Raw genomic sequence first — 22821 nt, 5'->3', positions numbered from 1 at the left:
AGCTGTCATAATTAGCTGGTAATACCCCAACTAACATTGGTACCTTTGGGAGCTTATCAACGCAGCTAAAAGGAATTTGGCTGCTCCTTGTTAAGAGTTTATTTTTTTATTGAGCTGCAAATAGTGGGGGATGTCTGCTGTTGTCAGTGGCTCAATAACAGGCATAGTTTGGGCACTAATCATAGGTAGGACATGAAAATTTAAAGCCTAAACAATGGTGCAATAAAAAAAATAAGTGTTTCACCTAGAAATCAATTTCTCAAACACATAAATGCAGAACATTAGACACACTTATAGAAAACAACTGATTCATCTGTGAATAAAAATGTGCCTGCCTGCATGGACAATGGAGAGCAGTTCAACAAAGAAGTAGTCGTGTTTATATTCTGTAATGAACTGTTCAAGAAAGGCATCAAACTTCTATAAAAAGCCGTAACCCATCTACTCATTGGTTTTTAATAATCGTAAGGTTGTTGTTTTTTTTATTTAATGTTGCATACAGGAAACACATGCATACATTTCTACTATTTCACCCAGGATTTAATACACATTATTTTTATTACAAATTACGTTCCGTAATTATCCAGAGTTGCTTAAAAGCTTGAAACCCAAAATTAAGACATTTTGCTTATATGTTGCTTATTCTGATATAGTAGTTGCTGCTGAATACATTATACATTATTATTTTATTATTTTTATTATTTTATCTTTTAAACCACAATTTGCATCCAAATTGAGACAATTTACTCAATTTATCAGTCAAATTCCAGCTGCCTGTCGTCTGTAGCATCCATATAGGTGATGCAGTTTACACACTAAGCACTAGATGCTATTAAAGACTTCTGATATTATCCTTGGAGGTAAATGTATATGTATACTCCACAAGTCCTATAATAACACAAAAAAAGGTCTGGTATGATGCAGATTAGCACCACCTGTCCATAAAGGTTTAATCTTGAGTATTTTGGTGAGTCCATATAGAGATTATCTATAGATTATGAAACTATCAAAACAAGACACTGACCACATTGTCTAACAAACTTTTGATTGCTAAATTTTCCTGGATCTCAATCCATAAAATCCATAACTGATTTCTTTTACTGGTTCCAAATTTCAATTTTGCTGATTTATAATATGAATTAGGGCTGCAGCTAAAGATTATTTTGCAAATCGATTAATCTGTCAATTATTTTTTCGATTAATAATCGGATAGCCAAAGATTATTTAAAGAAGACTTTTTACAAAATTAAACCAGGCAAAACTAAAACTTTTTCACTTGCGGAGTTCTGGATAGAGCATATTTACAGACGAAAATGTTTTGGGTTTTTTTGTCTTAAATGCAAAATGTTTACGTATTTGTTTTTACAAATTTGGTATAATTATTGCTCTAAGTGGGTTGCTCTGGCAGCTAAAGGCATATTTTACAGTCTCTACAGTCCAGTTAACAATTAATAAGTTGATGATTATCTAAATAATCAATTAATCCAATAAATTGTTTCAGATATGGAAAGCATCAAAATATAAATTCAGTTTAATCTAATGCAGGAGGACAGATATTGCAAATTAGCTGAGGCCAGTGGGAAAACCTAAAGTAGTGACCACTGAACCGATGACCTCCATGTTGTTGGCACCGTTGCAGAAAAGTAATAAGATATATATAAACCAAAGGAGAACTTTTTGAAATCTTAAAGCTTTGACAGGTATCTGATAGATCATTTTTTAATTTACATATGAGTTTAAATTAAACTTCTATGGTAGCATTGAAAACATTTCTCACTCTAAATGTAAGGAGATTTTACATTAATATTAACAGGCTTAAAGACACCAGTTTGAACAAACATTATCTTACTGCAAAAATCCTCAAAAAGATAATATTTTTATATCAATTTCTCAAATATAAAGTCTTTAGCATATTTAACTTTCATACCTTTAATAAAGCTGTGCTTTTGATCATTTTTAAACAAGCCAAACATGTTTTCTTGGCAAATCAAGTCTCCTTAAGTATGGATAAATTTTTTTAGCCAAGGCTGCTTTACATATGCCTGTAGAGAATCATATTTAGATGTGTCTCGTAAAAAAGTAACATGTTTTTAGTTTTCCATTGGACAGCAGTCATGTACAGATTAAAAGCAGGGAAAGATCTGAGGCTGTCAGAAATATTAGCAGACAACTTCTCAACACCAGCAGTGAGCAATGATAAGGAGATCCTTGGTTTCTGACCTGTGGGCTAAACAAAATCCACTTAGAGCCTCATTTTGATGGATTTACATAAAATATGTCCCTGACTCACAAAAGTTGAAGTGCTGCAAAGTTTTCCTGTGATAATCCAAATATGTTAAGCCCAACACAAACATCGTGAAGGAGCCTCACAGTGATGCTGTGAGGGTGAACGTTAAAGCCAGTCAGGATTAATGAGCATCATATAGAAACATTAATTAATCAGTGTTTCTTTTTGCTAAAGTTTTCCTGTGAGGGAAAGGAAGCTGTTTTCAGGTGATCCAGGTTCTGAAGGAGGTCCAGCTGAGCTCTTTTCAGGGTTTCTAACTTGACCTTTGAGTTCGGCTCTATTTTTTGTCAGCAGCTGTTTCATTTTCTCCCTCACAGCTTGTTTGGACGATTCCTGCTTTTCGTTCTCCTTTCAGATCGCCATGTTACCATGGTGATAACAGAAAGTTTGTTAATCATCGCCTCTTTGTCTCACTGGCATCTATGAACTCTAAAGGTCATCTTCATAGTCTGTTCTGAGGAAAACTTTACTGCGCTGTAATATTGTTGTTTCAAAGCTGTTAGGGTGATCAACAGTTTCCCAATTCACACATAAACACTGAATTAATGAAAGGATTTACTCTGCTTTTGCTGCCTTTACACACAGATGAACTGGAGCAGCAAGCTGCAATTCTGAACCGAAGGATGTTTGATACGATATTCCAACTTCACCTCGTCTGGGAGGAATTCTTCACATGGTTTAGGATCCTTTCTGAAGTTATTGGGTCTAAGTCATCCAAACAATGCTTTGGCTTTGAGGTTTTGGTAATCCATGCCTTGATGGATCTCACTTTGTGCCTTCATTTATGCTAAAACAGGAAGGGGGCGTCCACAAACTATCCTCACAAATGTCTAGAAGTCCCTTTAGCTGGAACTAAAGCTCCAAGCTCAACTAGAGAAGCAGCCTTTTATGCTTTTATGCATTTAAACAGGCCTCTATGCATTGTTTTTGAGGTAATCTGAAGACCACCTGAGGTTCGGAGGTTTGTGGTAATCCCTCTGTGCACCTTGGCTTTGTTTTTACATGGCCTAAAGTCAACACTATCTTACAAGTATAAAAAATGCTTTTGCCTTAAGTTTAGGATTTTATTTCTTTCATCTTCCAAGAAAAGATACAAAACTTTATTTCATTTTTTTATCAAAGAAATCTCCAATTTATATCCAGAATAAAATTTTCATGGCTTGCTGTTTATTTTTGGATGAAGACCCATATGAAAAGGCACACGACCCTCCTTCATATATATATATCTGTTTCGATCTCTTGAAATAAGATATGAATGTTTCATCCCATCGTCAAATGTTTTCTGTATTTCTTTAGAATATTTCAATATCTAACATTTTTACATTAAGTTCCAAATTATTAAGGCCTTGTAGAGCAGTGTTGGAGTTTCTGTAGGTGTTGCAGTAGCTTGAATTACTAACCCTTGAATTTCATTGCCATTACGCCAATGAAGGCTTTCCTTCTACCAAAGGGTATTCATAAATGGTAACAGGGCCTTTACTGCTGGATAGTTAAACATATATTTAAAAACTTTGAAATCATAAAACGTACTTTGAAGATAAATCATTTCTGTGCATTTCCATTTTAATTCAAACTGCTACCACTGCCAGAGCCCTGTAAAATGAACGTAAATGGGCATGTATCTGCAGAAACGGTTAGAAACCGACTCCATGAGGATGGTATGAGGGCCCGACGTCAACACCAGGATTGCAGGACAATGTTAGATCTCATGTGGATGGAGTATGTCAGCAGTAACTGCAAGATGAAGGCATTGGAGTTATGGGCGGGGCCACTCGTTCTCCAGACCTGAATCCGACTGAGCACATCTGGGGCATCATGTATTGATCCATCCCCCAACATCACATTGCAGCACAGACTTCCCAGGAAGTTGGTTGATGCTTTAGTCCAGGTCTAGGAGGAGATTGTCTGCAACCTCATCAGGAGCATGTCCAGGCGTTGTAGGGAGGTCCTACTATGGAGGACTGACTCTACCATATATAGAAATAAATACAGAAATAAATAAATGCTCAATAAATAAATAAGCATAAAATTAATTGCCACCAAAAATACAATAAACAAATAACTACGTCCACTATGTCAGACTCGCCACTGGTAAGTAAAAATGGGGAGGTTGGACGGCCTTAAGTAAATATATCAGCAGAATGATTGACAATTAGGAGGACCACTTATTTTGATGATCCACCCAGAAAAATAACACCCTCCACTATACCTTGAAGAGGCTGCCTGCTAAAAGGCCATAATCAGATATTTTAGTGGAAAGAAAAATCCTTCATGGGTTTGTGAAACAAAAAAAATACAAATACTAGAAAAACACTTTTACGCAGACCTGCACCAAGCGGGAACCTTTTCCCTTATTGTGACCTACACCCATAACTAAAACTCATACATGATCTGGATCATTACCAAAATTTACATGATTTGTTCCTTGGCATGAAATGCACCTCTGGTTAAAAAAAAAAAAAAAAAAAAAAAAAACTTAAAATTCTATAAGTTTTCAATTGATTCTGCAAATAAGCAGACAACAATCCCTTTTCTTGTGTTTTTGCTTCAGTAAAGAGGTTTTCAATACTCACTGCTGCCACCCGCTGGTTGAGTGGGGAACTGTTCTGCCAAATATCAGTATCTCACACAGAGAATATTTTAAAAATTCCTGCATCCAGGTTATAATCTGGATCATCACTAAAATGTTATGGATCATTCTTTGACATGAGGGACACCTATGGTAATTTTTTATTTATTTAAATCCATCCATAACTTTTAAAGTTATCCTTTACACGGGCAGACACACAAACTGAACACCGCCCATATTGTATAACCTACCAATAGATAGTTTAATCCCTGTGGTATCACTGTGCTTGATAGGCCCAATCTAATCCTAATAGAGTCTATGGAGGATTATCAACCGAATGAGGAGACATGCAGCTCAGCAATGCAGATAAACTGAACACTGCTGTTAAAGCTACTATGGTTACCTGAAGGCAGACCTCAACGCCATGCTGCAAGGATACATTAAAAACATCAAATAGTAATAAACACATCTATAGGAAGGTGCAGGGATATTTTCTTAAAGGAAAAAACATATATATATATATATATATATATATATATATATATATATATATATATATAAAAATAAAAGTTTTCAGTTATATTACGCAATTCTCAAAATGTCAGGGAAACTTTTCATGAATTGTTCGCTATAATCATCAAAAACTAAATCAGCGTCACTTTTAAGACACACAATAAAATATATTAACCTTTTAACGACACTTTTTGTTTAGATGAATCTATTTGACTCAACAAAAGAAGTTAATTACTAAGAACCAAATAAAAGAGACTGCACAGAAGGTTGTAATCTCCCAATTTATTCTTTTTCTTTTATGAACATCCAGCACCGGCTTTGTGTGCGTGCGTCAGCTGCAAGATCAAGAAACTGTATGACACTGGAAAATAAAACAGAAGAGAGAAGCTTACAGCCTGTTGTTTCTACTGTGAGATCTTTAAGGGGCTTGGTTCTTCTAACCAAAGTTCAACACCATATACATAAATATACAACACTGTTCTTCCACAGTGATAATTATAAACACAGCGAAGCTTTAACCCACAGAAAATGCAGAAAGTAGTTCTTCTGTTTGGCCACTGTGTAAATTCCGGCTACTTTTGTGTTAAATTCATTTCATTTTTTTCCCACCATGTTCACTGTATGTGATGAACCTCTGCAGAAACACACACACTCTTTATAGGAAAATATGCCCACTGCATGGGCATGTAACACGTCCCTTCTTTAAAATACTTTAACATCTTTTATTGACATATAGTCTCTATTCCAGGGTAAATTAAACCAAATTCCGATCTATTATAAGATGGGGCAAAAATAAATAAAACCGAGAGAGAGAGAGAGAAGGAAAGATAGGAGAGACGGTGAGACGGACAGAAAGCTTGTCGGAGTGAGTTCTGCCTCTTCCCGCCGATCAGGTTAAGTGGGAGTGACCTTGTGGCAGGCTGGCCAATCACGTGAGGATCCAGGCCAATCGGATCTCATCAGTACGAGGTCTGTGCCTGCTGCTGTTTGATGGCACTACAGTCTGATCACAACAGCATGGTGACCGGTTTCTCCAGGAGCTTTCTGAACTCTGCGAGCCACTGTGCCCCGACGGCTCCGTCCACCACCCGGTGGTCGCAGCTTAACGTTACCGACATCATGTTGGATACGTCAAACCTGAAAAAAAAGCAAACGTGCCCTCAGTTAGCTGTGACGTACCGGCTTCTCACAGCTCATTTCCTCTGGACGGCTGTTGCCATGACGCTCACCCTTTCTCATTATCAGCAGGCATCAGTCTTTTCTCAGAGCCTCCGACGGCGAGGATACAGGCCTGAGGCGGGTTGATGATCGCTGAGAAGTTCTTGATTCCAAACATTCCTAAATTGGAGATTGTGAACGTTCCTCCCTGAAAACCAACAGAAAAACAAATGGCAGTTACTAAACAGAGTGATTAAGAAGTGATTAATCCGTAAGCTTCTAGCAGGTGAGGTGGTGTAACCTGGAACTCATGAGGCTGCAGTTTGCCCTCCCTGGCTTTGGCAGCGAGAGCCGCCACGTCAGAGCTGATGGCGACGAGGCCTTTGATGTGGGCGTTGAACACGATAGGCGTGATCAGACCGTTGGCTGTGCTCACTGCCACACTAACATCCACCACGTGGTTCCTGTAAAAAACAATCAGCTAATTATGATATAATCATAAGGATATGTTCTGAGCTGAGAGGGGATTTAAAGCATGAGCGCCCTCTGCTGACTCAAATCTAAAGCTGCAATATCCAAGTGGTACATTATCTCATTCTCATTATTTTCATAGCTTTCTGATCATTAGATAAAAATGCATAAAACATTAAACTGAAAATTCTCAAGAGTTATTCAAGCATTTATTACATAAACAGCAAGAAAAATGTTATTAGGAAAGAGCTGACTGAAAATATTTAACATGTAGAGTCATTTTGATGAGCTCTCCTTTTGTATTTATGTTTAGGCCCAAGATTCTGTCAAACTGAGCTACTAGATCGTTGGCAGCAGCAATGATTCAGGTCTAGTTTCACTTGTTCAAAAGACTTGTTTTTAAAATAGCTTCTCAACCTGAGATACAAAAAATGTCAACTTGTGAACCACTCCTTTATTGAGTGCATCTTGCCAATTGTCTATCAGTGTTGCTTCCTAAGTGGACAGTTTGGTTTTACAGAAGTTTGATTGATATGTTCTGTACATGTCCCCTTTATTTTTTAGCAGTGTATAATTACAATAACTCCATTCTTTGGGTAGATTATTGTTTTTTTCCTTTAAGATATAATAGGAGAATAAGATACTTTACTGTTTTTATTATTAATGGCTTCCTAATTTGTTTCGATTTAGGTCAAAGGAGATTTGACTAAAATGTGATTTCAACAAAATCACGTCTGAGTCTGAAGACGACGCCTACAACTTAACTCCAATGTGCTGCCAGTTTGAACTGGTTTCTACTTACTGGCGGATGACTGTGTCCAGCCAGGAGGAGTTACACTCAGGAACCTTGAGGCAGGCCAGAGCGCTGGCTTTGATGATAAAGTCATTCACACTAAGCTTGATATTCTGAGCTTTCACCTCCTGCAGAGAAGGGACAGCTTGTTTATTTGCTCATTTTAACAGTGAGTTAATACGCTGAATGAAAAGTTACCGTGCATGACGGCTTACATGCACCACTAACCTCATTGAGCTCTTTTCGAAGTTCAAGCACTTGGTCCATGTTAACATCTACAGACAGATAATAGTGGGGGATGGTTTGCTTGGACTGCATCAACCTCTGAGCGATGACCTGGAGGACAGATGGATACACGCACCTCAGCTTTGATCCATAATTCATAGCAGAGACAGAAAAAGAGGCATGCACATCCAGTATGTTCTGATAAAAATTGTGCCCATCTGCAAGGCAAAATGTGGAAGCTTAGGTCAAAGATAACAGCATCGGTCCTCAGGATGTTTACTTCAAAGCTCTGAATGCAGCCGGCTGAGAAGGAGGCAGCCATAAAGCCTGACTGCCGGCAGAGAGGAAAGTCATTACAGAGGGAGCAGTAGTCAGGTGTTACCACTGCATGGTGAGTGTGTGTGTATATGCTCTCACCTTGCGGATGTTGCTGATAGGGATGTCGGTAAAGGTGCCAGCTGGAGCAGCCGGAGCTGCAGCGGGTGCAGGAGCAGCTCTGGCAGCTGCTGAGCTGGGAGCTGCAGCCTGTCAGTGCAGAGAATTGCTTTTAGCATAAAAACACCAGGGCTCATTAGGTACAATCACTTTTTTTTTAAACATAGAGTTTACAGTAAAAATAAATAAGATTACTTAGTCCAAATGTCTTAAATCAAAGCACAAATTACAGCACTGCCAGGAGTTTATAGAGACAAACCTACAGTTTTTTTTTTAAACTATTTTCCAAGGGTAGAAGTCGGGAACCCGAGGAACCAAAGGAGAAATTTGGTCCTCTAAACAAAATCACTGAAGAGTCACAAATGCAACAGGACCCTTATATAGCTTGGAAATATATATTTATCTAAATAAATTTTTATGAGTAAAACAAAGCCAATTAATTTTATTTCCTCCTTTTCATTCTCATATAAAGATATCAAACTAAAATCAAGACAAATGGCACAAAAAAGACTAAAGTAAACATTGTGTATATTTGTTTGTTATCACCTGTTTAATGCATAAAGCATTTCTTCACCTTTAAATGGTTTTAGTATTTTGTTGCTGCTTCATGTGGGCCCAGAAGTGCAAAGTAACAGAGCCTTTTCTGCTTTAGGGCAAACAGGCTGAGCCTGAGGTGTTATTTGGGCTAACTATACTCACTGCTAACATAAGATGCTAACAACGGTTTGAAATAAAACGAAAGTTACGTATGTAACTACGGTTCTATGAATCCCGGATGACCGCCAGAGGGCGGTGCTGAAAGCACTGAATGTTCCCTTCGGGCATGCGCAGTTCGAGTAATTATACCAACAGAGTCACACCTGTGACACCGGATGACCACTCAGAAGCTATATAGCCTGGTGTCATCCTTTGCTCTGCTCCTACAGAATCTTCTCGCAAAAGCAAGGATTCTGAGTGACAGAGAAGCTCTGGCGGTCATCCGGGATTCATAGAACCGTAGTTACATACGTAACTTTCGTTCTATTTCATCCCTACTGACCGCCAGAGGGCGGTGCTGAAAGCACTGAATGACTAATGCCAACGATGTCACAAGGAATCCTGAGCACATACCTCACAGAGGAGGCCCAGCAGAACCTTGTAAAAGGACCTGACCCAGGGGATGAGGGGCAGCCACATTGACACTGTAGAACCTGGTGAAGGTGGTTGGGGAAGCCCATGAAGCAGCAGCACATATAGCTTCCAGCGGAACCCCTCTCAAAGCAGCCCAGGAAGCGGTGACGCTCCTGGTGGAATGGGCTCTCACACCGACTGGCAGGGAGCAGTGACCTGCAGCGTAGGCGTGGCAGATGACACTCACAATCCAATGGGACAGACGCTGTTTAGAAAGAGGACAGCCTAACCTTGGACCCCCATAGCATAGGAAAAGCTGGTCCGAGCGTCTCAGATTGGCGGTGGCTGCAATGTATGCCTCCAACGCTCTTACTGGGCACAACAACTCAGACTCATTCTCAGTTGTACCAGATTGAGGCTGAAACCGAGCGAGCCGCAATGGCTGGTTACGGTGAAAAGGAGACAACACCTTAGGCACAAACGCAGTATTAGGCCACAGGGTAACACCAGAGCCATCTGGATTCCACCTGATACACCTAGGGCTGACAGAAAGAGCATGTAGCTCGCTGACCCTCTTAGCTGAGACGATAGCCATCAGGAAAGCAGTCTTGCAGGAAAGCCACTTGAGTTCTGCTTGTGCCAAAGGCTCGAATGGAGGGTGGCACAGAGCTGTGAGAACCAATGGCAGATCCCAATCTGGGGCTCGTGGGGCTGGCCGCTGGCACAACCTACGAGCACCACGCAGAAAAAGTGAAACCAGTTCATGGCGCCCCACTGTACGGTTGTCAACAGTTCGGTGAAGACATGAAATTGCTGCAACATACACTTTAAGGGTCGAAGGAGAGCGGCCCTTATCAAGGAGAGACTGGAGGAACTCCAAAATAGTGGGCACCGAGCAGGAAAGCGGGTTCTCATTGTGGGCAGAGCACCACTGAGAAAAGAGGCGCCATCTGTTAGCATACTGCAGCCGAGTAGAGGAAGCCCTAGCACTCAATACGGTGTGTCTCACGGTGTCTGAACACCCAGTCAGCCTCCCAGGGGCCATGCCCACAGCTGGAGACGTTGAGGGTTGGGGTGCCATATCTGTCCCCCCAACTGAGACAGCAGATCCCTCCTTGCTGGAAGACGCCATGGAGTACCGTGACACAGACTCCAAAGCAGCGGGAACCACGGCCGCGCTGGCCAGAACGGAGCTACCAGCAACACTCTGTGGCCCTGCTCGAGAACCCTCCGTAGAGTCGGCCAAACCAGTGAGAGGGGTGGAAAGGCATACAGGAGAACCTGCGGCCATGGATGAGCCAGTGCATCCTGGCCCAGTGCGCCCGCCATCCCGGTTAGGGAATACCATAGGGGGCAATGGGTCGACTCCTCTGTGGCGAACAGATCTACCTCTGCCTGCCCAAAGAGGTTCCAGATTATGCGCACTACGTCGGGGTGAAGAGACCACTCTCCCGGAGCAGGTGCCTGGCGGGATAGAGAGTCCGCAACCTGGTTCTGCCGTCCTGGCAGATACGCTGCGCGCAGGGTACACAGACGGGGATACGCCCATTCCAGGAGATCCCTCGACACCTTCAAGAGACGTGCTGACCTGGTGCCACCTTGGTGGTTTATATGATAAACAACAGAGGTGTTGTCTGTCAGAATCAGCACGTTCCTTCCCTCTAGGTGGGGCAGAAGGCACCTGAGGGCCATGTGCACAGCCCGCAGCTCCAGCACATTTATGTGTTCGGTGCGCTCCCTTGGGTCCCAGAGACCCCAAACAGCTCTGTGTTGCCACACGGCACCCCAGCCCATGAGGCTGGCATCCGTGGTGACCACCTCCCTTCGACACACTACTAGCCCCATTGGAACACCACTGGACAAAAGGGTCCCGTCTCGCCAAGGAGCTAGGGCATGGAGGCAGCTCCTGGTCACCATTAGCCTGCGATGCCTGTGCAGCCTGGCGTCTAGGCGAAAGCTGTTGAGCCATCGCTGCAAAGGACGCAGAAGGAGCAGCCCTAAGGGCACGACACGAGTGACTGATGTCAGTTTGCCCAGCATTCGCAGGAAGGTGATGTAGGGAAACTCCCTGCCCAGTCTGAATCGACGGACAAGCTGGAGTATGTCGTCCACCCTGTGAACAGATGGACGGGCCATCATGGTAGCAGAGTCCAGATGCATCCCAAGAAAGGTGGTTGTCTGAGATGGAACCAGACAACTCTTTGCCAAGTTGACTTTGAGGCCTAACATTGACACATGAAGTAGAAGCTGGGACGTATCCCGAGAGGCAGCTACCTGAGAGGGAGCACAAGGAAGCCAATCGTCCAGGTATGGCAGAATCCTGACTCCGGAGGCCTGTAGAGGAGAGAGGGCTGCTTTCACGCATCGAGTAAACACCCTCGGGGAAAGGGAGAGCCCGAATGGGAGCACCCGGAATTGCCAATGGCGCCCCCGATAGGCGAACCTGAGAAAACGGCGATGTTCTGCCGCAATAGGCACGTGAAAGTAGGCGTCTGTCAGATCTACTGATGTAAACCAATCTCCCGCCACAATGGTCTGAAGGACCTCTGTTATGGTGAGCATGTGGAAGGGAAGGACCTTCAGGTACCGATTCAGTCCCCTTAGATCTAAAATGGGGCGAAAACCGCCGGTCTTCTTGGCCACAAGGAAGTATGTGGAGTAGTAGCCTCTGGGTTGCTGCAGAGGATCTACAGACTCGATTGCCCCCTTGCCCAGGAGGGCGGAAAGCTCCTGGTCTAGCGCCTGAGATTTCACCGGGTCTGTGATGACAGTCATCTTGACCCGGTGTGAGAGGGGGGGGCCGCCGTCGGAACTGGAGCCTGTAGCCATTGGTTAAGGTGGCAACCACCCATGGATCTACGGCATGAGCAGCCCAGAAATTCAGCTGCTGATGGGAAAAATGTCCGACGGCTGGCCCGGTGGCATCATCTTCTATCCCCACGGCCCCTGGGGGCTCTGGGGGGAGGGCGTCCAGGATTTGAGGCCCGGATCTGTCTAACAGGGCGGCAGACTGGCTCACGAAAGTCCCTTCTCGGTCTCTGCCGCACATCATGGGGATAGGAACCAACAGGTCTGCCACCGGTCTGAGGTCGTGGCTGAACGCTGGGGGTAGTGGCAGGGCGGCCCGAACGCTGGGGAAAGGCAGGTATGCTCCTGCGAAGGCCGGAAAGCTGCTGGCTAGTCTGACGTGCCTGAGCAGTCCGTTCCAGCGCCTCCAAGGCAGCTGATCCAAACAGCTCCCCTGGTACAACCGGGACACCCCTGAGGGTCCTACGGCATGCTTCAGTCAGAGGAGACTGTGCCAACCAGACCTGTCTACGAGCTTGGACAAGGAAAGACATGACCCGTCCAAGCTCTCTGGTCATCAGCGCGAAGGCCTGCAGCGCTGCGTCACTATAACCAATCGCCGCACTTGCACCACCAGTGTCCTGAACAGATGCAGACAGGGCAAACATGAGGTGCGCCAGGGAATTGCCAAGGCGGCCAGCACGCGCTCCTGCATTGTACGCCTTACAGAGGAGGTCATCTGTAACCCGACATTGAGTCCGCGGGCACCGGACATCAGGACGCAGGGCTTCATCTGGTGACACAATCAGTGAAGCAACAGCTGGTTCAATTGCTGGCATACGGTCCAGGCCGGCCTTCACTGACTCATGCATGGCAGCTAATACACGACCATCCGAGGAGAGACGCGACAGCGCTCTCGGTTCCCGCCAACAGGCGTGTAATTCCTTCAGGTACTCCTCTGATGGAGGTACAGAAAAAGGAGTAGGAGCCCTTCCACGTCTGAAAAAAGCACTGCCAGAGCTGGATGCCTCTCCTTGTGGGAGTTCCAGCTGCAGCTGCTTCAGGGCCATAGACATGACCTCCCGCATGGAACCGTCACCGGCCTCTCCAACCGCACTCTGAGATGAAAATGAACCAGCCTCAGAGGCTTGAGAGGACCCTGCCTCCTCCTCATCTCTAAAATGAGAAGCGGAAGCAGCCAGAGAGATAACGTCATCCTCTACAACCAGCTCGGGCATTGGTGGGGAAGAGAGCCCAACCACTGGGAGCGAGGGATCAGATTGCCGTGTCTGCAACAAGGACTTCATCTCTGCCAGCTCTGCTGACAACTGCTCCACCCTTGTGGACAGGCCCTGGTCAGGTTTGGCCCGCTTCCTCCGGGGGAGGGGCACAAATGCTGTGGTCCCACCACGGCGCTTAGAACGCTTGGGGGGAACCACCTGCCCAGAGGGCGGAAGGTCCGAGCCCTCCTGGGGGCACAACTGGGCCAACCGGGCCACCCTCACTGCATGGGGCATAAAGCTGCAGTTCATACAGGGGTTCTCAGACAGCGCCTCCAAAAGGTGCTCATGTCCAAGGCAGGTAGGGCACAGGTCGTGGCCATCCTCTGCCTGCAGGGCAGCCCCACAATCTATGCAGCTGTGAGAGCCATCCATGTCGAAGGCCGACAAGGCTTAAAGAACAGAAAGTTATCGAAAATCGGGAGAGGGGGCGCAAACGCAGCCGTCACCAATTACAGCAGAGAAACGAAAGAGGCTGCGAGCACAAGGCAGCCGATACTGGGAGAGGGGGCGAGAACCGCTACCGTCACCAGGTATAAAACCAATAAACCAAAAAAGCTAACAACGTTAGCTGTATGGAAACTTAAGTTGGAAGTAGGAGCGAACAACGCTGCCGTCACCAATTATAGCGGATAAAACAAGAGAGGCTGCGGACACAAGGCGGCCGATACCGGGAGAGGGGGCGAGAACCGCTACCGTCACCAGGTATAAAAGCAATAACAAAAAAAGCTAACAACGTTAGCTGTATGGCAACTTAAGTAGGGAGTAGGAGCGATAAACGCTGCCGTCACCAATTAACCCATTTAGGCCGGGAAAGCATTACCGCATTTCTACCATTCAAGCCGGGGGCGCTGTTGCGTCATTCTACCATTGACGCCGGGAGAGCATATAAGTCAAGCAAGAAGAAAGAAGTTTTTTTCAAGCAAACATGGAGGAGTTTGACAGAGAAGAGTTGTCGGAAGGCAGTGATTTTGAGGAGTGTGTCGGCTTTGATGACGGTATAGATGAAAATGATGACTTTGAACGCGCTGAACCAATCGAACTACCACCGCAATGCACGGAGTGTTTTCAACCGCACACCTGGAGTGAAAGTTGATTTGCCTGCAGACGCCACACCGCTGCAGGCATTTGAGCATATTTTTAATGAAGAACTTTGGATGCATCTTGTTACCGAGACGAATAGGTACAGTGACCAAACAAACCAAACTCCAACAAGAGCAAAGATGGCAAAGTGGTCACCCGTGACTGTGACGGAGATGAAGACATTTATTGGGCTGTGTATGTAAACCTCTCTTCAGGACGCAGTTCCCCCAAAATATGTCCCGGGACAGATTTGTGGCCATCTGGAGGTAAGTTGTATGCAATTTATAACACAGACATATGCATTATTATGCATAATAATACTGTTAATAAGTAATCATCAGATAGTTATTTATGTAATGTTTGTTCTTTATTTTGAAAACGTTTTATATTGCACATTCTCAATGAAGACATGATCACATATGGAAAAAATAAAAGGTTGAATTTTTTTTTTGATTACTGCTTTTCACATTTTTTTTTTTTGGAAGAATTTCAAAGATAAAATATATTTTGAGTTCTATCTGCTACAGAAGCTGAGATATCAATAATTTAGGCGTTGACACAGTTGCTGAATTTACAGAAAAACTTCAGGTTTTAGGGGTATTTTTTAAAATCGGCCATAGGTTTTTAAGGTGTTTTTTCCAGGCGTTTTAGGCCTAAATGGGTTAAGAGAGCAGACCAACGAAAAGGCTGCAAAAAAGGTTGATATTGGGAGAGGGGGCGAAAACGCTGCCGTCACCATTTATAATTAAGCAGACCGATGAACAAGGCTGCAAACAAACCAAAAAAGGCTAACAACGTTAGCCGTCTCCAACTTCGGCAACGAAGTAGACCACACTTGGTTGGGAAAGGGGGCGAAAACCGCGGCCGTCAGTAAGTATAGCAGCGCAGACCGGTGAAAAAAAGGATGCAAAAGTAGGGAATATACTGGGAGAGGGGGCGAAAACCGCTGCCGTCACCACGTATAACACCAACAAACTAAAGAAGCTAACTACGTTAGCCGTATATAACTTCGGCAGTGAAGTTATTCACACTGGGAGTAGGGGCGAAAACGCTGCCGTCACCAGTTCGGAACAAAACAGCACGAAGCTGTAGGTAAAAAGCTAAAGTCGTGAGCCGGGAGAGGGGGCGCGGACGCTACCATCACCAGCAAACAACTCACTTACCTTCCGTAATCTTCAGAATCGACCCGTTGCAGCCCTGGGAGGGCGGAGAATAACCGCAACTCCGGTCAAGAGACGGGCTTCAGACAACGGGGAAGTTAGCGAACCGCTTGCGAGAAGAAAAAAAGGAGCAGAGCAAAGGATGACACCAGGCTATATAGCTTCTGAGTGGTCATCCGGTGTCACAGGTGTGACTCTGTTGGTATAATTACTCGAACTGCGCATGCCCGAAGGGAACATTCAGTGCTTTCAGCACCGCCCTCTGGCGGTCAGTAGAGATGAAATAGAAACATTGTTATTTTCCCCACTTTCTTGGCCCCGACAATAAACCCAGTCTGGTCAATAACTGATTACTGCATGCAGGTATAGATTTTTGTTTAAACATTTTTCCAATAGATCCTTATATTAGAATAAATGAAAATTCACAATCAACAAAGAAAAAGCTTGGCTCTACTCACAGGAGTAACCTTTGGTGGAACAAAGCTCTCAATGTCTTTTCTAGTGATGCGTCCATCAGGACCAGATCCTGAGTGAAAAAGGCAGTAACTTAATTACTTTTCTTCTATAACAGACTTAAAGAAGCCTGATGTTTGTTCTGACACATTTCCTAGGTTACCTACCGCTGACCTGTGCCAGGTCAACGCCTTTCTCAGCAGCAAGCTTCTTGGCTAGAGGGCTGGCAAACACACGGCCCTTCCTGGGTGCTGCTGGCGCGGCTGCAGCTGCTGGGGCAGCACTAGGAGCTGGAGCCTACAACAGGAACACAAAAAAGCCAGAACTAGAAGTTAATTTTTGGAAAGGTAAATAAATTGCACAACAATAAAAAAAAATTCAGCTAAAAAACAGAAAAAAAGAATCGACTCATTTTTTATTCTACCTGCTAATCTGACACCAAACACCTTCTATCGATAAGAAAGGTGGATGAAAATATAAAACTGCTAGTTTTGAGATATGATTGCATGGAAGCATAAAATAATCTGCTAACGCGATCTTATGTCAAACTGGCAGATTGTTATTGTCCTGCTTCATTAACTAAGTGCTTTTCTGCCACGTCCGCAACCCCCTAATTGACTTCTTGGAACAAAAGTGTCTGATTCTGTGTTAGTGAAAGCCCCACCGTTACAGGAGTGGGAGCAGGAGGTGGTGTGGATACGTCCCCCACCCCGGTCTCAACGTAATCCTTGAAGGCAGCGATGTCAGATTCTTTTTCTACTATGATGCAGAGCGGCGTCCCCAGAGGAACGTCCCGAGTTCCCTCTGATACCATGATTTTAGCCAGATAACCTTCCTCCTGGACCTCAAAGCCTGCACAGAAACACAAGGTGAAATGTTTCTTTTAATGCATTTTAAAATTAAATTAAGGTTACTGGAAAAACTATTTTGTTAAATGCATGAGCTAAAACCAATCCAACTTGTTTGCATCTAGCTCAGTTTGGACCTACCGATAGTTGCCTTGTCAGTTTCGATCTCAGCCAGCAAATCTCCTTCACTCAACTTTTCTCCCACCTTTTTCTCCCAGCGCTGCACTGTTCCCATCGTCATGGTCGGAGAGAGAGCAGGAAGTGCAACCTGCAGCACAAAACATAGATACACATGTTAGATGCAATAGGTCAGAAGAAGCACGGCTCATATTGTAATAAAACACAACAGAACACTCTGACTTTTATCCGTGCTTCAAGATTCAACAACAAACTCAGCTGATGTCAACATATAGAGTTTTGTTTTCAGTCTTTAAAACAGAGGAAACAGATGGATAAATACAAGATGAGAATAAAAAAAACAGACTAGTATTATGCTTAAATGGTTTTATATCAACTTCTCATTTAATGCTTTATTATCCATTCTGGTCATTTCAAAGCAAAGGAAACTAAAAACCAGATCCGATCCACTCATCTCTCACCCTGTGTCACACAGCAAACACAAACTTCAATGTATTTCAGCTGATTTTATTTGATAAACCAACTGTGAACACAGAAATATCACAGGTGTGTGTTTCTAATCTTTGGCTTTAACAGGTTCAATCATCTAATTAACGATAAACAGCTTCCATTTCCAAATATAATAATAGGTGATCAGCATTCTCACTGTGGGTCAATAACAGCTCTACTTAATTTTTTTTTTTCTTTTTCTTTTTTTTTTTTTTTTTTTTTTAAGTAAAGATTTCTAATCGGAAATAAATACAGTTTATTGCCATTAGTTTTCAACATATTGCCAAAAGACAAGTACTCACATATAAATTTTTTTTTTTTTTTAAATAAACTCAAAATATTCCAAGTGTTTCCTGACAAATATCTTTAAAGTAGCCTTTTTATTTGACACTTTAAAAGTAAAACATCCTTAGATGAGCAGACTGACACCACAATAGTTCAGCGCTGATGCATCTATAAGCCTGAAGCCTATGCTGAATGAGCATCTGGTCAGATTGTTGTGATGGATGTGATGACAAGCTTGTCCATGTTGAATGGTTTTGACCTAAGCATTAGATTCTACATGGATTATGTGGATACTGGGAAACTACCAGCATCCAGGTCAATTCATTGTCATGACAGTGTCATTATAAAAGTCTTAATTGCCTCTTTAACAACAATTTTCTTCTCTCTACTTTACCATTAAGGCCAGAATTAGAGTGTCAATAAATAAAAGCCCTCATCTATCCAGAGCCTCTGTAGACTTCATAGCTCTGTATTAATGATGTCCCACTCTGATATAAATAAAGGCCTAAACAAGGGTTGGTTGAATTAGTCCCAGTCAGCTTTTTTCACACTAAACCCGACAATGCTGGAAATGGAGGTACCTCCCATCACCTGCAGGTGGCAGTAAAGCTTTACCTGATCAAGCTGAGCTCTAAAGAATTTCATTAAAAAATGGCGTATGTTTCAGCTGGTTAGCGATAACAGACCAACATTAGCTTTGGGACCGGTGATTGTTACAGTTGTTAGTAGTACAGCTGGGCGGAGTATGGACTGCTGCTAGGCATCGCGTCGCTACAAAAGTTACTCAGTAATGTAACAGGTTTGTTCACACTGAAGCCATCGCACTAAAGTGGGTGTGATAGTGCCAGTAAATTACCGGGTAAGGTTGTAAGTGTGACAGGAGCTCACTACGATTCCTGGCTTTGTGTGAATCTATCCAATAAAATCCATTCAAACTTATCAGGTTGTAAAATCTCAAAAGATATCAACCAAGAATCCACCATAATAACTCTTCAGCCAATAATAACCCAAGCTGCGACTGTAAACACAGCTTACAAGTCACTTCTGCACTCATGTTAGTAGAAACCTGATGGTATTTGATGTTGGAGTACACCTGCCTTCATGTGTGGGGGGTAGGAGGAGCCCGGTTGTGCAGGTGGCGGAGGAGTGCCAGCAGCAGGTGAGGGAGGAGGAGGAGCAGAGGAAGGAGCAGCACCAGCCGATTTAACAGAGTCCAATGTTAGATCCTTAAAGGCCGGGATAAGGTCTGGGCTGCAAAGGAAAATGTACAGTTTTTTTTTTGTTGCTTAAATCCTAATTTGATCATTGGTCAGTTTCTTTATAGCTCATAATTTTTACATCATCAATATAAGCACAGAACACGGACCTGTCCACCGTGATGCAGATTAATGATCCAACGCTGACGTCTCTGGTGCCTTCAGGAACCAGGATCTTTGCTAGATAGCACTCCTCCAGTATCTCAAAGCCTACAGTGGCCTTATCCGTCTCTACCTGCCGACACAGGAGGTTAAGATTAAAGTGAAGAATGTAGAGTTGACTTTTTTTATTTTACATTCATAAAGTAAAGCAAGTGCTAACCTCAGCTATAAGGTCTCCCTCGTTGATTTTATCCCCCTCCTTCTTCTCCCAACGAGCGATCGTCCCCGTCTGCATGGTGGGCGACAGAGCAGGAAGCGCCACCTGAGCAAAAAAACCCCAAAAAGAAACAGGTCATCTAAAAGAGGCAAAAGAAATCATGTTACATCAACAGAGGATTTGTAAATAATGTCAGCTGTTGTGGGCAGAGTTGCTGCGTCATCATCGCCTCATTTTACTGTTCAATAAAATGCCTCACATGCCAGATTTCATCATATCTGTACGGTTGCTACTGAGGTCAAGTGACATCACATAGCAGAGATAAGAAAAAGCTTCTAGCTCTTCCTCACATATGTGAATAGGGGGATTTATTAAAATAAATCGGAATTGTAAAATTTAGCAAAATAAAAGGATTTATCAAAAGAAAACATGAAAGGCAATAAAACGGAACCTGAAAACTGAACAGAGGTCTGGAATATTCTCTTATCAACAAAATATTTCACTATGAAGTTTGTAAGATTAAAAAGCAGATGCTGCTGAGCCATTAAGGAACGAGAGACTAAAAAGAGCTTTCATACACTTCCACTCCTCCCGCTACAGGAAACAAATATTTGTATCATCTGATTTTACCCTACAGCCCTATCTCCGTCATTATGTGTACGAGAAACAGCTGATGCAAACATTTCCTGTAAAGACTGAAAACAAATACCGGTGTTTAAACTGAACTCCTCCTGAACAGCAGATTTTTATGTTTATGTTTATGCATTTAGCAGACGCTTTTATCCAAAACGACTTGCAAATGAGACAGGCATTAGCAAGGATCTTGCTTAAGGACCCAAACTGGCAGCTCATTTTTCCCAGCAGGGATTCGAACCAGGGTCTCCTCTGTGCAAATCAGGTGACTTATCTCTGCTTCTGTCTCCTTGAACCCAAATTCAGCCTCAGCAAATGCCTGCTAACACTGAGCCTGGTTCTGCTGGAGGTTTTTTCCTGTTAAAGTGGAGTTTTTCCTCTCCACTGTCACTACAAGCATGCTTTGTGTGAGGGATTGCATCCGAGTCAGAGTCAAAGCAATCAACTGGTTTTCCTTAGATAGAAAACTTCTTATCAATCTCACTGTATGATCTGGTGAACTGTAAAGTGCCTTGAGATTACCGGTACATGTGTTGTGAATTGGCTCTATATAAAAAAAAAACTGAAACTGAAATTTACCATTTGTGTGGTAAGTGATAAGTCACCTCATTTAAAAATGATAAAGACAGAACAGATTCTCCAAATGTTTTTTTTTCCTTTTTTTGACATACAGTGTAACCCAAATGGTGTAAAACGAGACCATACCCAGAACTGTTTCAATCCGACTCCACACCAAGTCCCAGCATGACAACCTAGATTTATAATAACTGATTATTAAAAAAAAACGGAATAATAAATATATGGAATAAAATAAATACATAAACATGTTTTTTTAATTTATGAAACAAAGCATCTGACAAGTTAATCAAATGCAAGATATGGTCACTTGCAAAATACGTGAATACGTCTTGAACCTTTTTACATTTTGTCAAGTAAGCACAAATTTGGGATCTTAAGATGGAGATAAGAGGTGCACCATTTAAGAAGTTGAAGGAACAAAATACCAAGAGGATGAATTTATACACAAGAAACTCTGCATTAATAAGAGATGCAAGCAGAAAGTGTTTGTGGAAAGAAAACCACAAGAAGTCCAGATTTTGGTTTGCCACAAAACCTGTAGGTGACGGAGAAAAACAGTTCTGACCAGATGAGATCCAATTTAAAATAGCTATAAATCATGCAAAGCCATTAACCCATTATTAAACACAGTAATGGCAGAATGATAATGGGCTGGGGTACCATTCCAGCAGAAACAGGAGAGCTGGTTTAATTTTTAGCCGATCTAAAGGTCACAATCTAAAGAAAGTCTGTTGAAGCCTAGAAAAAGAGCTCAGACTGATGAGGTTTCAAACTCTAGCAGGACAGAGACTCTAAACATCCAGATGAAACTACATGGTTGAGTTCAAAGCATATCTATGTGTTGAAGAGTTCAGTTAAAGTTCAAGCTGAAATCCATATGGAGGCAGATGAACATAGCGTAAAATAAAGTACTATGCTTGTTTAAAACCAAACCCTGCAATTAACTGAAATCAGCATCCCCAGAGTGAAACATGGTGGTGGCAGCCTAATGCTGTGGGTATGCTTTTTATTCAGGATATTAAAAGTTTCACCATCAAGAGGGGTGTATTAAAATCCCGTGAAAATCCAGCTTCATATTCCAGAGTTAACTAATCGGAACTCCAGTTATCATAGATAAACTCATCCAGGTGTGACATTTGGCTGATGTAGCTGGCAGTTATCAGCTGCTAGCTGCTACTGCGAGCCTCGCTGCTATAGCAACCGGCCGGTCAGGTAACCTTACCTTCTGGTGAGGAGGGAGGCTGTAGAAGCGTTTGCTTTGACAGCCACCAACCAGCTGAGGATACCGCAGGAGGGTTCTGTGACTGAGGTTCGAATTTAAGGACACGACTCGGGAGCCAGCTCCGCAGTGAATTCGCCTCAGGCAGCCGGTGCGAGAGCCGAGCGCGGAAGGCCCCGCCGGGAGGGCACGGGGACAGGAGAGCCGGGCGGACGGCCTGAGCCGCAGGATTAAACGAAGCATTTCGCAGCGCTTGGAATACTACACGGGGTTGTTAAATAATTGATTCGCCTCACACCGGCATCAGAAACTATCCTGCACTGAATTTGTCTGTGCCCGAACTCCTTCCTCCTCACTTTCCAATGACCTCCTTCAGTCCAAAACACAACGCTTTACGGCTCAGGCTTGCCGCAGTTTACGACAGTTGCTTTAGAGGACGTGTCGTAAATGATAACCACCAAACTTTTGTATTACATTTATCTCTAAGGCTTAGAAGGGAACTAGTATTCGATACTCATATAAAATAAAATAAAAGTAGTTTATATACATCGTCACACGTCATGTACTATAAACTGTTGCACACATTTAAGGTCACAGATTACTGTAATACCACTCGTGGGCACATGGTGGCGGTATACATGGCTGTCTCAAGAAAAGCAAAACTATGAAACTGTCACCCTGTACAGCACCTTCCAATGTATTACAATCATTTGAAAACGTCCAGTGCATTT

General features: G+C 43.2%; 1 protein-coding gene across 1 annotated transcript; it reads right to left on the bottom strand.

The window, feature by feature from the left end:
• Positions 1 to 5631: 5631 nt before the first annotated feature.
• dlat (dihydrolipoamide S-acetyltransferase (E2 component of pyruvate dehydrogenase complex)) lies at positions 5632 to 22500 on the bottom strand. The gene is made up of 14 exons (XM_038273978.1): positions 22094 to 22500; positions 19663 to 19764; positions 19451 to 19575; positions 19182 to 19335; positions 17314 to 17440; positions 16989 to 17176; positions 16492 to 16621; positions 16330 to 16397; positions 8434 to 8541; positions 8020 to 8127; positions 7801 to 7919; positions 6829 to 6991; positions 6599 to 6735; positions 5632 to 6506 (listed from the first exon to the last, which is right to left on the bottom strand). The coding sequence occupies exons 1-14, from the start codon at positions 22331 to 22333 to the stop codon at positions 6377 to 6379; spliced, it is 1899 nt and encodes a 632-aa protein (XP_038129906.1). The 5' UTR covers positions 22334 to 22500; the 3' UTR covers positions 5632 to 6376.
• Between the last annotated feature and the right edge of the window lie 321 nt (positions 22501 to 22821).

The sequence above is a fragment of the Cyprinodon tularosa genome, unplaced genomic scaffold (genome assembly GCF_016077235.1).
Source record: "Cyprinodon tularosa strain WSP-4 unplaced genomic scaffold, ASM1607723v1 ctg9, whole genome shotgun sequence".
NCBI classification, from domain to species: Eukaryota; Metazoa; Chordata; class Actinopteri; order Cyprinodontiformes; family Cyprinodontidae; genus Cyprinodon; species Cyprinodon tularosa.
Note: the sequence above shows the minus strand (reverse complement) of the source record. Positions and strands in the feature narration are given on the sequence as shown.